The sequence below is a fragment of the Schistocerca americana genome, chromosome 4 (assembly GCF_021461395.2).
Source record: "Schistocerca americana isolate TAMUIC-IGC-003095 chromosome 4, iqSchAmer2.1, whole genome shotgun sequence".
NCBI lineage: Eukaryota > Metazoa > Arthropoda > Insecta > Orthoptera > Acrididae > Schistocerca > Schistocerca americana.
The window spans coordinates 615,773,509-615,790,304 of record NC_060122.1 but is presented as its reverse complement, the minus strand read 5'-3'; the positions used below and the strand labels follow the sequence as shown (position 1 = coordinate 615,790,304).

The 16,796-nt window shown below is 39.8% G+C and overlaps 1 protein-coding gene across 1 annotated transcript in view; it reads left to right on the top strand.

Moving 5' to 3' along the window:
• LOC124612761 (NF-X1-type zinc finger protein NFXL1) overlaps positions 1–16,796 on the top strand; it is a 110,809-nt gene that overhangs the window by 87,098 nt on the left and 6,915 nt on the right. Inside the window, exon 12 of the mRNA XM_047141154.1 lies at positions 6,235–6,432. Coding sequence (XP_046997110.1) covers positions 6,235–6,432 — 198 coding nt within the window. The remainder of the gene's footprint in view (positions 1–6,234; positions 6,433–16,796) is intronic.

The window sequence follows — 16,796 nt, the reverse complement described above, 5'->3', positions numbered from 1 at the left end:
GGCAATCCAGAGTAATAATGTCATTTGTTGTTTGATTACATTTACTCAAATAACAACAAACAATGTTAAATAAAGAAGTGATCAGACTCCCTTTCAACAAACAACCACCAAAGGACAAATATGTCAAAATGTATAACAGAGATATAAACACAATAAAGAACAGTAGCATTTCACATTAAGAAAATGGTAAAAATGAGGCCCTGGGGGCCTGTTTCCTCATTCAGTTCGCACTCGACCAAACTGTGTTAATCACAGAAACTGCTACAATTTATAATCAGTCAGTTGTTTCTAAAAGACAACAAGTTATTTCATAATAACATTAACAGTTCCTTATACCAAAAAGAAGCGAATATACTGCTAAAACAGATTTTTTTCCATATTTCACCACTTTTTCTATAAAAAAAATTTAAATAAATAACACTAAATTGCCTGTACAGGATACAAGGTAAAAGCAGTACATTGGCAGCTCAGGCTATAGCCAATTAAAAGAAACACCTTCAAATAAACCCTGAGTTCCCAATCATTAAGAGAAAGCTGGCACAGTACAATTACTTAATTCTAAAACTCAAACAAACAAGATGATGTGAGGGAAAGGGTACAATTTAGAATAAGAATATAGGGCATAAAATACACAAGAGAACTTAAGTTGCTCGTTCCAACAGATGGCCTGAGTTATCGTGCTTAGGCCAATCCCCTGCGCCACGACACAAGTTAACAAACAACAAGGCTGTGCATAACATTAACAGGTCCCCACACCTGTGAGGCGTAGAGAAGTCAGCTGCAAGCTGAGGCAAGTTAGTGCTATTAACAAAAGGCACTAAATATGTGAGTGCCAAAGATGCAGTTTTAATAATTACAAATGAAGCCCTTACATGAACATAGCAAAGAGCAGCAACTTACCTTTAACTGTCGTAACAAGGATCTCCATTCAAGAAAAGAGAACATATGAGTTTAAGACAGGCTCAAGCTTTAACGAACTGATTAGTCACAATTATAATTAGAGGCTCAGTGGCAAATACAGCCAATAACTGTCAGGCCACCAAGTCTTTTGACAGCATATATTAAAATAAGGCAAGAAGGAATGAGCTTACCTCCACAGAACTGCAACTGAACAGTTTTTCATGCCCATTAGCTGCTCACGCAGCACCTTAAGCAAGGAAGTCTATAACACAATTTGCATACACATTAGACATACAGGTTTTAAATCCACTTGCCCACAAGTAAAAAAGGCAACTGCTAAAATAACCAGCAGCAGAAAATACAAGTAAATTTGATAGACTTCAGCCTCAGGTGTTCATATGCCTAATTAAACGTTTCAGTTCAATCAAAATTTCATGTAGCCATCCATAAGAAATCTCAGAGCCACTTACACAACAAAATTGTTTATAGAATGCTAAAGGACTAAACTTCAATTAAGAACACACTTATTAAAAAAGGATGGCCACCAATATTTAAATAAAACAGGGCAACCTTCAAAGTAATCACCAATACAATAAAAGGATAAGTAACTGCCTTCAGCCACTATAACGACAAATTGCACATTCAAAAAATAACACAGAAAATCACCTTTAGAGAGGCACTCAGAGGCACAAATACCTAATTAATAAAAAATACCCATAAACAAAGAAAGAGGCTCAATCAGTAATCACATTGAGTTCAGCCCTCCAGGAAGCCTCGAAGACCAGACTAAGCCAAACACACTTTTAGTAAGACCACTGTACATGAAAGGTGCAGAAGGGAAAGGCAAGTTGAATATTGTCAGGGCAGCACTAAATATCCAGTCACACACAGCATTGAATCACCTAAATCGTAAGCCAACAGACATCAAGATGAATGGAAATCATACAACCGGATGCTATCTCCCTCAAAAATTGCAGCAGACGGGAAACGATAAGGCTATGACCAAAACGAGCACCTGAGAAATATAGCTGCCACTGGTAGTCATATGGTCCACCATACCCAGCTGTTCACATGCCTTCATCATACTGGCTCCCTCCGTGTTCCATTGCCTCCTCGATGAACCCCCAGAGATGTTGCTTCACAAGGAGAATTGACACATAGAGGGAAATGTGATGCTATAAACACAAGACTATGGAAGGCAGGGAAGAATCAATAAGGAGCTATCACCATGACTCAGTACTCGCTCCAACTTCACTGGCTGTCATAAACAGCTGTATTTCTTCCCTTACTACCCAACAAATGAGAGAGGTGAGGGTATGGTGGTCTTCTGCAACTGCCATAGGGATCACATTCAAAACTTTGTCGACGTGTCTTTTGAACCAACTCTTTTCCTTTTGTATTTTCCAAAGCAGGGGCACCACTTCATGATAAATTCTTCCTTTGTTGTGACATTCTTTACCAGAAGAATTTAAAACATATCTTCTGTGACTCTTTTCATCAAATGAGAGATTTTGTCAGATTCTGTCATTTTCAGATTCAAAATGTTCCATAGAGCAAAACATTCTGTATGTAAGGCTGTGTCATTTAACCATGATGTTGGGCCCTGTTCTTCAGCTAAGCAGACTTGCTGTTGTTTGCCACTGGAATTTTTCCCAGCTATTGAGCTTCTCTTCAGTGTTCTTGAACCACTTATAGGCTGTGCCATCCAAGTAAAAAATATACATTTGCCAAACACATCAAGCCATCCCACCTGTTTTATTTGTCGACTTGGATGAATCGTTTCAGCAATTTCTTGGAGTCATGGCCAGCATCTGTGGAAAACACTGATGGGTGCCTCATTTGCAGTTGACCTGCTTCTGGCTTGAAATCCATTGGTTTCCTCAATTTACAGACTTTTTGAATGATATACTGCGTGTATTCTGGCACCTGTCCATATGGATGACAGCTTTTGTGTTACCTAATTGGAGCCATGGCATCTCCACCAATATCATGTCATAGTACTAACAAGTCCAGACCATGTAATAGGGTCATCAGTGAAGTACAACACTTATCATTGAAAGCACATTTATTACAGACACAACCGAACTGTCTCATGGATCGAGAGTGCTGCGATTTATACAAACATTGAATACATATAAGCAAACCTTGCAAATATAAAAATTTTCAAGAACCTTCTAGAAATGATAAATACTTAATAACATATCTGCTGATGATTGTATTTGAACTGGTGACCACCAGCACACCAGACTGTGTGCATGTAGAACAACACACCACAATATCGAAGATTAATTTTGTTGAGGGTACTTTCTCTTTACGGCTATCAAAAAGAGAATTCATTTGAGAAAATGTAAAATTACAAGCATGTGTGCGTGTGCATGGAGGAGGGAGGGGGGTGGGGGGAAGTTTCAGTATTTGGAATTAAGTTTCTCTGTCAGGAAGGAAAGATGGTTAGGGTTGGAAATGAGTTGTTCAAACCAACAACATGTTAAGTAAGTACTGGCCACCAGTTCTGTCTCCTTGCAGTTTGACAGTTTTCTCTAGTAAATTCTCATTTTGATATATAAGTAAAGATAACAACTCATCGGATAGTAACGGCAAGGTGCCATTGACAGATGTACAAAAGAGAATAGCAACTACACTAGCTTTTGGATGGATCTTTTTTTGAGCTACAAAAACACACATACAGACACACACAGATAGACAGAGAGAGAGAGAGAGAGAGAGAGAGAGAGAGAGAGAGAGATGTGTGCACATTGATATATTGATGCTACGTGAATACACAATGCCAGGACAGTAGTTCAGCAGATACACTGCAGTGAGGATTGTGTCGGATGAGGGACTGTGGAGGGTGGCTGAGAGTTCTGAGGGATGCAGCAAGCATGCAAGATAAGAGTACGGGAGGCAGAGGCAGCAAGTGGAAGGGATGGGTACACAAAATTTTGAATGCCAGAGCTGGCGAGTTCATGCAGCACACAATGACCCTGACGTGGGGGAGTGGATTGGGAGGAGGTGTCAGAAGAGAAAGGGGAAGATGAGGTTATCAGAGACAGGCTGGGAGGACTATGACAACAAAGGATGTGTTGCAAGGATAGCTCCCGTCTACTAGTTCACAAAAACTGTGCTGGGCAGAAGGGTCCAGGTGGCAAGAGTTGTGAAGCAGAAATTGAACGTGTTGTGCTCAGCAGCGTGTTCCACCACTGGGTGATTACCTCTACTTTTGGTTGCAATTTGGCAATGTTTATTGATGATAGAGGACAGTTGGTTGGTGCTCATGCCCACATAAAATGATGTGAAAAAATTCACGCGCACACGCACAGTAGTTTTCCATTCCTCTGTGTTGGCATTTAATTACAGTTGATTTCAAAGCCTATTATAGCTTCATCTTGAGGCACTTGGGCACAGTTATAAATTATATCCAGTTGCTGTACCACAGAATCATCCAATGTGGCAAATATAAGGCTTACTAACATAGGGATAGGACAAAGCTAGCGCTCCTGCTTGTGGGGATGGGGATGTGATGACACACAGTACTGGGCCACTTGGAGCAACTCGCCAGCCATTGTCTTCCAGAAAGAATGAAATCCTCTGTCAATTGTCTTTAATACACTCCTGGAAATGGAAAAAAGAACACATTGACACCGGTGTGTCAGATCCACCATACTTGCTCCGGACACTGCGAGAGGGCTGTACAAGCAATGATCACACGCACGGCAAAGCGGACACACCAGGAACCGCGGTGTTGGCCGTCGAATGGCGCTAGCTGCGCAGCATTTGTGCACCGCCGCCATCAGTGTCAGCCAGTTTGCCGTGGCATACGGAGCTCCATCGCAGTCTTTAACACTGGTAGCATGCCGCGACAGCGTGGACGTGAACCGTATGTGCAGTTGACGGACTTTGAGCGAGGGCGTATAGTGGGCATGCGGGAGGCCGGGTGGACGTACCGCCGAATTGCTCAACACGTGGGGCGTGAGGTCTCCACAGTACATCGATGTTGTCGCCAGTGGTCGGTGGAAGGTGCACGTGCCCGTCGACCTGGGACCGGACCGCAGCGACGCACGGATGCACGCCAAGACCGTAGGATCCTACGCAGTGCCGTAGGGGACCGCACCGCCACTTCCCAGCAAATTAGGGACACTGTTGCTCCTGGGGTATCGGCGAGGACCATTCGCAACCGTCTCCATGAAGCTGGGCTACGGTCCCGCACACCGTTAGGCCGTCTTCCGCTCACGCCCCAACATCGTGCAGCCCGCCTCCAGTGGTGTCGCGACGGGCGTGAATGGAGGGACGAATGGAGACGTGTCGTCTTCAGCGATGAGAGTCGCTTCTGCCTTGGTGCCAATGATGGTCGTATGCGTGTTTGGCGCCGTGCAGGTGAGCGCCACAATCAGGACTGCATACGACCGAGGCACACAGGGCCAACACCCGGCATCATGGTGTGGGGAGCGGTCTCCTACACTGGCCGTACACCACTGGTGATCGTCGAGGGGACACTGAATAGTGCACGGTACATCCAAACCGTCATCGAACCCATCGTTCTACCATTCCTAGACCGGCAAGGGAACTTGCTGTTCCAACAGGACAATGCACGTCCGCATGTATCCCGTGCCACCCATTGTGCTCTAGAAGGTGTAAGTCAATTACCCTGGCCAGCAAGATCTCCGGATCTGTCCCCCATTGAGCATGTTTGGGACTGGATGAAGCGTCGTCTCACGCGGTCTGCACGTCCAGCACGAACGCTGGTCCAACTGAGGCGCCAGGTGGAAATGGCATGGCAAGCCGTTCCACAGGACTACATCCAGCATCTCTACGATCGTCTCCATGGGAGAATAGCAGCCTGCATTGCTGCGAAAGGTGGATATACACTGTACTAGTGCCGACATTGTGCATGCTCTGTTGCCTGTGTCTATGTGCCTGTGGTTCTGTCAGTGTGATCATGTGATGTATCTGACCCCAGGAATGTGTCAATAAAGTTTTCCCTTCCTGGGACAATGAATTCACGGTGTTCTTATTTCAATTTCCAGGAGTGTATTACTGAACAAGTTATCAAGTCTTTGAAATTTTTGAGCTCATATTTTGTAGAAGTATGATTCAAACTCCTGTTCACCCATCCTGATCTATTCTTTCTACAGTTTTTGCTAATCACTTTGAATTAATGCCAGGATGGTTGCTTGGAGAAGTCCATAGCTGATTTCCTCCCTCCCTAGTTCCAAATCTGCTTGTGCTCTATCACTAATAGTTTCATTGCCACTGAGATACCGTAGGAAACTTCTTTCCAAGCTTTTAACTTACTTACAAACATTGTTGTTGAGTAACTCTTACATGTTTTTGTTCCAGTTTGCCTGTGGACACCGTTGCCAAGCTGATTGCCACCCAGGTGATTGTCCAGATTCTTCACTGTGTCGCAAGAAAGTGAAAATTTTATGTCCATGCCGGCGTATAAAGCGAGACTTTGCATGTGACCTTGTTCGAAATGGACAGGCGAAAGTGGAATGTGATGAAGTATGTTTGAAAAAGAAAGAGGAAGAAGCAAAGGTATCTGAATATACAGCATCTATAGCAGTATATTTCTTGAGTTTTGTTGTCTCTTATTTTACTGTGCAGCATAACGAGGCATGCTTGGATAGCTCATTGGTTAAGATGAATACTCACGAAAAGCAGGAAATTCAGGTTCAAGCCCCCAACCTGGCACAAACTCCCATTAGTAAAGACATATTCACTGCCTGAATACCATTTCAAGTCATTGCATTTCCTACAGTTTATTTTCTTTGATTCCATCCATCTCATTTCATGAAACTAATTCATTTGGTATTCAGGATGAGCCATGTAAGGTGGAACACCCCTTTTATTTTGTGGAAGGCTCCAGATATCGAAATGAGGTTTTAGGCAAATGATAGCATGCTAAGGGGCATGTACTTTGGTATGTGATAAAGAGCCTTCACTCTTGTATCGACTGAGATATTGAAGCAAGTATAGGTTTTTTTGGAACCATATACTTTCCATAACTGCATTCAGTAGCTCTTGGAAAGACAGTTGCAGAGGTATAGCACTAGTTAATATTGACGTTGAAACCTTTCACAAAACAATCAACGAACATACTAAAATTGGGAAGCAACGTGGCAAGAGACAGCTATTGCAGTGTAAACACAACCAGCAGAGCTCTCATGCCAGACTCTGTTGTTATATGCAGCAAGACAGGCTTACATTACATAGATCAAGCTTCATTTGCTATACGACATAACAACAGTGAAAATTCGATTTTACATTTTTCACGATTCTACACCATAAATTCGTAGCCCCTGTGAAAAACCCAGATCAGTGCTAAAAATTCCCTGTTTTTATGTTTCTTCCTAATAATGTTTACTCAGTTCTACATTCTTACTCAATGTCTTGCTTGACTCATCTCCTTTTCTTCCTACTGACATTTGATGTGACTGAATGAGTTATAAATGGCACAAAAGACAGACGTTTTGCACCATGGGTCATGGTGGAGTTACGGGAATATTTTAGGCTGTTGCAGATGAAGGAGATGCGAGATAGGAAATTCTGACGTAATCCACGATCAGTGTTGTTGACACAACTCGCAAGATTTAGCTTCACTGTGCAGTGACGATGGGTTGAGCACGTTTCTCTTTACTTTTTGCAGGAACTGACGTAATCATTATGTGATGGTGCTGTGAAGACAACCAGGAACGAGGCTATCGATTTGTCGATCGCTGTAGCATCAAGTTGATGTTTATGGATGTGTTATTTATAGGAGAATCTCAGTTGTAGTAAGAACTCTTTAGGGGAATATATTTGTGGTTGTGCAAAATGTGAAATATTTGTGACAAGGAAGAATATTAATGTTATTGGTGATCATTTCACTTGCAGCAATTTAAACTGTTCTCTTAGGTTCTTGCCTAACCACACACTCGGAAATCTCCACATATTCAGAAATAAACAGCGAAGTATTTCTGACGAGGAACAATATGAATTCTATTGCTGCTCGTTTCACTTGCATGAATGTAAGCTGTCTTCTTAGGTTTCTGCCTAACTACACACTTGGAAATCACCACACATTTGGAAATAAACAGGCAAATATTTATTTCATTCATCATTCTCTAACCAGACAGAAATGTTTAACATCATTTAATATTGCAGAACATACTGTATTACGATCATAATGAATGTGATAACAGTTGGGGGGAGGAATTGGCACACAGCGAGTTGCAGACCAATAACCTCTAACTCAGCTAACCACGACATTATCCATCACACTACAGCTTACTCATTTAAATTTTGTGTAGTGCCTTAATTATTATAAAATCTCTTGAAGCCTTACACGTTGATGCTTTAATTGACGTTTAATGATAAGGCTGACATATTTGTGATATGGTGCCTTAAATGAATGGAAATGATAGTTGAAATGCACACAGTTCACATAGGGGATATTCACAAGCGCTTGCAAAAGTCGATAGTCAAAAGCACACTAGTGATGTAACCACTGCCAAAAGGAGTGTGAGTTCGTGTCCACACTGCTACTGGGAACATGTTTCTGTTGGAAACATTATTTTATACAGTATGTTCCATCTGTTTCCAACTTTTGTTTCTTGTCTCTGATTCTATCCACACTAGCAGCAAACATTTCTCAGTGTATTCGCTTCATCTGCAATGCTGTTTGTTGTATTGTTTTCATCTTATCTGCCAAGTCATGTCTAGAGAGGAGGAAACTGTAATAAATGCTGCTGCATTATTGATACTTGAAGCTTCATGCAAACAAAATGAAAGATGTCATCATCATACATTCTTTTTTTATTTATTTATTGTGACTTGTGACCTGAAGACCTTAAGCATCACTGTGTTTCACAGAATAAGGTTGTGTTTATCAAAAAATTTTGTAATTGGTTTTAAAACTACAACATTATTTTGATGGAGAGTTTATATAGTAGTTGGTAATGGTTGATGGAATGGGATTAGTTGTTGCATGAAATGGATTTATTGGTTTGCTTAATGTCCTCATCTTTAGTGAGCGAAAATATACTATAGAACAACTGGTGGGAAAAACTTGCTGTGTATGAGAACTGAATATAGAAGACAGTTCTAGTTTTCAGAATTTCACTTGGACATCATCTAACAGTTAACAAATTTCAGGAAAACAATGCTGTTAGTCATATCTGTTTGTCAACAGAAGATTCATTCCAGAGCCTTGAGGATTTATTTCACATTTCGAAGCAAGCTATGACAAAAGACCGTACTTTCTTTTCTATGCAGTCTTTCTCAGTATTCTATCAAATATGGCAGCAGTTTTCTGCAGAGCATCTTGTGGTATTGCTGTTCTTGTGCTGCTGGCTTCATATATTCCACAAGCAGCCGTCAGATTGGTGCAACGGTAACAACTCGACTGTCTTGTCCACTGCAGATCCCCCTCCCCCTAATCCTCCCCCCTCCCCTCCCCGGAAAAACTTAATACAGCAAGAGAAAACAAATCGCCCAACAACTCGATACAACAGAGGACACACTGAAACATATAAAGATACACTTACACCAGGCAATGGTGATATGCGGTTGCTGGCCTAAAACATTATTTCTTTTGATCTGTATTGACACACACACACACACACACACACACACACACACACACACAATTCCGACGTCTGTCACTGTACTTCACAGTTTTCGATTTAAGTCACCATGTTCATCAGTTTTTGCTTTTTTCTGGGTGAGCACAAAGGCATGATGTCTCAAAAATGCATATTTTGACATACAATTTGTGGTTGTAGCATGTTGGAAAATAGTTCGATTAACTTGTACACAGCTAACTATTTCAATTTTTTGAGGAGTTTTTACTTGCTGTTACACATCTGTGATTTTTTAAGAACTGATTAAATTCATTATCACAGATTATCGTATACACATTTAATATCCTTCACTTACACAGGTTTTATACAGCATATTGGTGAGAATTGCTATTTTAATTATATATGCCAATTACATATGCCTCTGCTCATATTTTGGGGATTTAAACATTTTCCTCGATTCTGCACTTTCCTCAGTTTTGTGGTTTTTAAGTCTGGGCCCATGAAAACATAAAATAGGAGTTTCACTGTATGATTTTTGTATATGGAACTACAGCATATGCTATTTCTGGCACAACAGATGGGGCATAGGAAAACTATTTCAGATGTGTTTGTTCCCAGGTTTTTGCAGAAACAACTACAGTTATGTCAGGCAATTGTCCATTTAAACCCTCCCCATTGCTGCTTACATTTAAAAGCCGAAACAGAAATATTAGTTGTTCTCACTTTGTAAACAGCCCTATTCATGGAAGAAAGAAACCTACTGTATTAACTTTCTTTGATTGGGGGGGGGGGGGGGGGGGGGACAAAAAACAAAGATAATACCTGACCTGTCTTTGCCTGGGGATGTCTGAATGCTTCTTAAAGGTTAAATACTGCTGTGAGACAAATGTGCCTATAAATACTACTTGAAATTGTAATTAGGTGGAATAGATTTAAATAAACTAAACAGTTTATACCAGAATGACTGATGACATGTCACCCACTAAACAAACACTTTTCTTAACAAAATATGGTGTTACATTTTACTTAAGTATGTGCACATATCCTTTGGCGTAGTTCGGACTTCATGATAGACTGCATCTTTCAGTGCTCGTCATAGAAAGATTTCAAGAGGAGTCAAATCAGGGAACCTGCCGGCCAGTTTTCTGCAGCATTATGTCCTGTCCAATGGGTAGAAAATGTTTCATTTAGCATTTGCGTTGCAACATGTGAGGAGTAAGCTAAGTTGCCTTTGTTTGGAAACCACATACATAGTCACTTGTCCAGTAGTGCCTCTTCTAGCCTCTTCTAGAAGAATGGGTAGAAAGTTCACAAGAAAGTGGGCATATGTATTTCAGTTTAACACCCCTGGGAGGCAGTGGGGTTGCACCATGGAATTTCGTACAATGACACACAATACGTTTAGCCTCCATGGTCATTGGTATTGTACCTCTTGAAGGCAGAGTGCATTTTCCACTGCCCAGTAGTGCACGATACCTAAATTTACATAATCATTGTCCGTAAATGTTGCTTCGTTGATAAAAAGCCCACGTTGGAAAAACATAGGGTGATCTCCCAGGTGCTGCAGAACAAGCTGGCGAAATTTTATACAATGTTCAAAGTCATTTCCTGTGCGTGTCTGACGTAGTGACAGATGATAAAGATAGATTTATGTCGATGCAGGATATGAGTGACATGCAGGGTATGAGTGACACTCTTCTGGCCAATCCATCATTTCTTGGCAATATGTCTTGTGCCACCATGTGGATTGATAAGCATTGTCACCAGAACAGCTTCTTCATATGCTCTGTCAGTTGCTGTCCGCACTATTGACCTAATAACCCATGCAACTGTCTGGCTCAACAGACAGCAATAAGCAGGATAGACAGCCATTCACCGTCATAGCATTTCAACATCATTTCTTTGACATTCACGATGTAAAAATAACATGCATGTCTACTTGCAAGGAATGGTGAAGCAGAAATGATCTGTTAATTCTAGAGTGCAGCCAAGTAAACAGTTGAAAGGCTTGATACAATGACGGAGCCTGGCATGAGCATGTTTGCAATGCAATAGCACTTTCGGACTGACTTGCTTTTCAATTTTAGACTATTTTGTGGATTCTTTTGTGAAGAGGTTCAGCCACAATGTTAACAAAGATTATAGCACTGAATTTGTCTTACCAAGCACTTTCTGATGCCATTAAAAAAGTGTATCATTCTATTTTTAAAAAATCATACTAGCTTTTTTGTTTGAGCAGTCCACGGTGTATTATGGTTAAAAGAGGAGCTAACTCAGCTTCAGAGTCATTTAGAATCTGACAGGGGTTGCATTGGGCCCTTGATCTCATTGCGCTCATTCTTGGATAAGGAGTTCTCTTTCTTTGGGTCATGTACATATACTCCTTATGCTTTATATCTGATGGTTTATGTTACCATCAGGCAGATGTTCAAAACATTTCCCGTGGCAAAGTGGAAAATCTGAATCTTATTGGTTGTACATTGACAAATGTTTTGGGCCGTCTCTTAAAAAACTGTAATTTTCAAAGGTTTTAAAGGCCTTTTATGGTGCCATCTTCCCTTCTTTCAAAACAAATGTTTAATGTCACCAGTAACTGAAGTTTCCCATAACTCATTAGACTTTGTACTGACAACAATCATGTGGCTCTGGAACAGACCTGCTTCTTTCTGCATGAGCTTCGTCTGTTCTTGGTAGCTGCTCTGGCTCCAAAACTGGCTGAAACATGTTAGTTCTACTTATAGTCTATAGCAGTATTGTGGTGGTTGAAGTATTCACTGATATGGCCAGTTTTGGGTCTTACATATAGTTAAAGGAAAGCAGATTGTTACCTACTACACTAGTTCATAGATGTTAAATTTCCCTAGCGCACACAGTACAGTCCAGTGGTTCAAAACGATTCACTTATGGCAAAAATTTAACGTATGATTTCACCATATCACTAACCTCATGCACATTTAAGGAACTCAAAACAATTAAGATAGTGTGCAAAAATAATCAGTAAGTCCATAAACACTGCCCTGCTAACCAGTCATTGTTCATAGGAGTCAGTAATCACAGTGTTCCTCTAATAAGTTCTCACTCAGAATTAATTGGTAATTACCATCATATAAGTCGTGAATTAAACCTACTAGTGAAGAAAGTGAACTGTACGCAATATATGTGAATATTTCAGAGTGTTAGTTATTGGACTGTTGCACATTGCTCATTACAAAAGATGTAGGTGTTGCTCACTTTACTCTCTGTCTCAGACTGCCTGATCTCAGATGTGCTAGGTCCATATATATTTTTGCCTCTGAACAATATGTTTCACACTACTCATTATTGATGGCAGCCATCTTAAATAAAATATTTTATGACCTTCAAAATACTGAACTTTCTAATTAATGAGTTAGTTAGCAAATGTTTCACGCTAAATGTAACATAAAAAATATATCAACAGAACTGTAATGACAAAGTTCAGAATCTAGTTAGCAATGGTCTAAAACTTCAAAGTTAACTAATCAGAAGATAATTAGTTTCAGACAATTTTAGATACCTTATGGAAAAGTTTGAGATAAATACTTTCGAATGATAGGCGTTAATATGCCGAAATATGTTTCCTACCATTCACTAAATATGTAAGGGTGTACTGTATGAACCTTTTCAATTAACAGTACTTCATGATTAACATAGTTTCTTAGTTAACTAATTAGATCATTGCCTCCACATTAGCAAGCAGTATGTAATGATCAGTGACATTCATTGCTCATTAATGAGCTTATTTATGAATCGTAAATTACTATGCACTCACTGGGTACTAGGCACACTATAATATTGTAATTATTATAGTTTAGGAAAAAATTAAGAAAATCATGGGAGGCAGAAAAACATGGGAAAAGTGTACAAAATCTTGGGAGGCAGAAAAACATAACAAATGAGATTGGATACAACTTGCTTTGCCTCAACTGCACAGTTTGAGTGCAGGGTAAATCAACTTTAGCCTTTACTGTTATGGCACTTTCGATCCATTGGCAATATTGTCATTTCAAGTGATATTTCATTGATAATATTCAACAAGCACTCACTGCTGAGCTGCCCGAATGTCATTGTAATACAATGTTTTGGAACTTAATGCCTTTTGAGGAAATGATATAGAAACTTCAACACTCAGAGTGTTTGTGTTGCTATGACAGTCCAGATCACATTAACCAGACAGAATATAACAGCATAGGAATATAGTTTAATTGTATTCTTTTTTAGCAAGATAAATCACATGCAGGTCATTGGTATATCTGTTTGAAACTCATAATAATAATGGAATAGGTAGAGTTTTCTATAGATTTCAGTGTGCATAATTATTTCTCAGAATTGGAAGATGAACTTAACAGATACATTTCTATATGTGTGGCTATAGACATGCACTGATGTGTATGTGTTGTCTGAGATAAGAGAGAACCTTGGAATTTGTGAACTGGGGGTGTAATGACAATAGAAATGCATAAACCCAGTAAGCAGTTAGTGGCTTTCTACATCAGGGAGGCACAGGCAAAATTCCTTTCAACTACGAAGGCATACAGTCTCTCATTGAATAAAAGTGGAGTGTATTGCCCTATAAACATTGTAAAGTGATCCTTGGACAAATAAATTACTGATACTCATAAAATCACTTGACAAGGGAGTGGCTTGTATTACATCGTAAAAACATGGAGGTTTCTATGCATTGGGCTAAATTACAAAAAACGTAACCCACCTTTACACAGCATTGTTTGGAAACCAACCGCAAATATTCCATAGATGTTGAAGAGCAACACTCAGCACAAATACTTTCAAGGCGCCTACTTTTAAAAAAAAAAAGAAAAAGAAAAAAAGGCCATAAGGCTTTATAAGATTACTACTGAATGAGAAAATGGATTTTGTTTTCTTAAATATCATGAGAATTACTGGATGAATCTTGACTTCTGCTGTAATGAATCATTACCCAACTGTCAATATAGTGTAGCGAGCAACTTTAAATTTAACCTGTAGTAGTGAGATACTAACCATCATCGTCTCATCTCATCCTTAATGCCTTTTGGAAAAAACATTACATTCCATCAAAGGATATCAATGATTGACATATTGTAAATTTATCTCACAAGTAGAACTGGAAAATTTTTACAGTTTTTAGATATTAATGTAGGTTTTTTTCCCCTCCCCCTATTGCGACAACTGAAGAGGGGCAGTATAATCCAGACCTGTAATATTTGTGTTGTAGAATGTGATTTAATTTCTTTGTTTTATATTGTAAGATCTAGATGCATTTCGTGTCATTAATGGTTGTATTTTTTTGTTTCTAGTATGTCAGAAGGCATGAATAACATTTTTTAAATAGTAACAGCAGAAAATGAAACTTAGGTCTTGTAAAATTAAGAGTTGTGACAAATAGGTGGGTGGAGGTTCTTAGAAGTAACTGCAAGCAGTTGCCTTTTGTGATGGTTCAGTTTTATTATACCATGACTGGTTTCAAGTTGCTTAGCGACTTATCATCAGATAGTACACACTTTTAATGATTGTTCGTAGCATTGTGGGGGGTCGTGTAGCTTTGGCAAGATAGGAAAAAAAGAAACAAGTAAGCACTGAATGTGGCGGGGTAACATAAAATATAAATTGTGTTTTCCAGAGTTTGTATACACTGGGATCAAACCCGTGGGCACTAAAAAGTGTAACTAATGCCATAAAGTCATTCTTACCATGTAAATAAGTCTCAATATCTCATCCACTCAGTGCTTGTATCAGTTTTTCTAGATTGCCACAGCTAAACAAGCCCCACAATGCTACTATCAATCATTAAGAGTGTAGCATCTGACAGTGAGTCAATAGGCAACTTGAAACCAGTTATGGTATAATAAAATTGAAGCCTCAAACATTGCAGGTATTTCTGAAACCCGTATTCATCACAGTAATGGTGTTCCACATCCATAATGACTCCACATTAACAAGGGGACGGCACGACCGTGGGGTCGGCAATTTGTCTGAAATTTTGTGTGGTGAAAGAGGACCCCTAACACCTCGCGTGGTTAAAATATTAGGACGCACTACTCGGAAAATCCCGAGAAAAATCGATCCAAAGTCTCTTAGGTGCCTTATGAGTATAAAATGTTAGTCCACTGCTGAGCCGCCATCTGGCCTAGATTGTTAGGGCTCGGACTCTTACGCCAGAGGTCTCGGGTTCGATTCCTCCTCCAGCACTTTTTTTTTTCCTTCTGTTTCATTTTCTTTTGTTATTCCACCAATTATTCAAAAAGTTTCTCAAACCTACATTATTTTTAAAACATTATTTTAGCTCAGGAACGTGAAGTATTTCATTCACATGCTCGTTGTTCTATTTCCTTTTATGAGGTTTCAAGGTTTAAAGGGGCTTTGTAAGGGTCCCCTTGGGATTAGAACAGTCATCTGCGCATAGGACTGTGCATGAGCCATGAGAAGTAAACGGTAGTTTGGTTTTCAATTTCGTCATGAACAGACGTGCCTGTTTTATATTTCAACATGTTATTCCGATCTGAGGATAAACATGTTGACCGAAGAAGTTGCTGGCTCATCTGGAATAGAAGAAATTCCTGAAGAATCCATTCATAGTGATCTATCAAAATTATGATTGAAGGACGCAGTGGTGTATTATGAAAAGCTGTTGACAGAAAATAGTTTAATTGCATCGATATCTTCAGAAGAAATCTCTCGCGATGCTATGCTAATGGCCGGAGGACTTTATAATAATACACTGGAACTTTTGGGTGAAAAAACATTCGTAACTGAAGAGGAATTAATTCACGCTCATGAGGATTGCGAAGAATGTGAGGAGAACAACGAACAGTTCGAAGTGCCACAAAGTGATTCATCTCCAGACAAATATAAACCGTCACCGAAAAGATTTAAAAGTGACATGATTCCCCTTGCCTACAAAGTCAAAGTCGTGAATATTGCTAAAGCGCACCCCACATGGTCCTTGATGACATTGCAAAAAAAAAAGGATGCCGCCAATTGAAGAGAAAAGAATATCTTTCACAATGGGAGAAAGATATTAAAAGTGGTGGTACGCGAATGGATAAATTTGAGGCGATAGATTCATGGACCTACGACAATTTTTTGGAAGCAAGACACAAAATCAGCAAGTCTCGACAAGAAATTTACAACAATGGGCATTGGCTGTGGCTGCACAATTCGTCGATTTCAAATTCAAGGCGTCTGATCGATGGGTCACGGCATTTAAACAGAGGCACAGAATTTCACAACGCAAGATCATGAAACTGGTTTTGAAAAAAGAAGCGGCATCAGTGGAGGACACCCAGGCGTCTGCGGAGATCTTTCATCGGCAGATGTGCC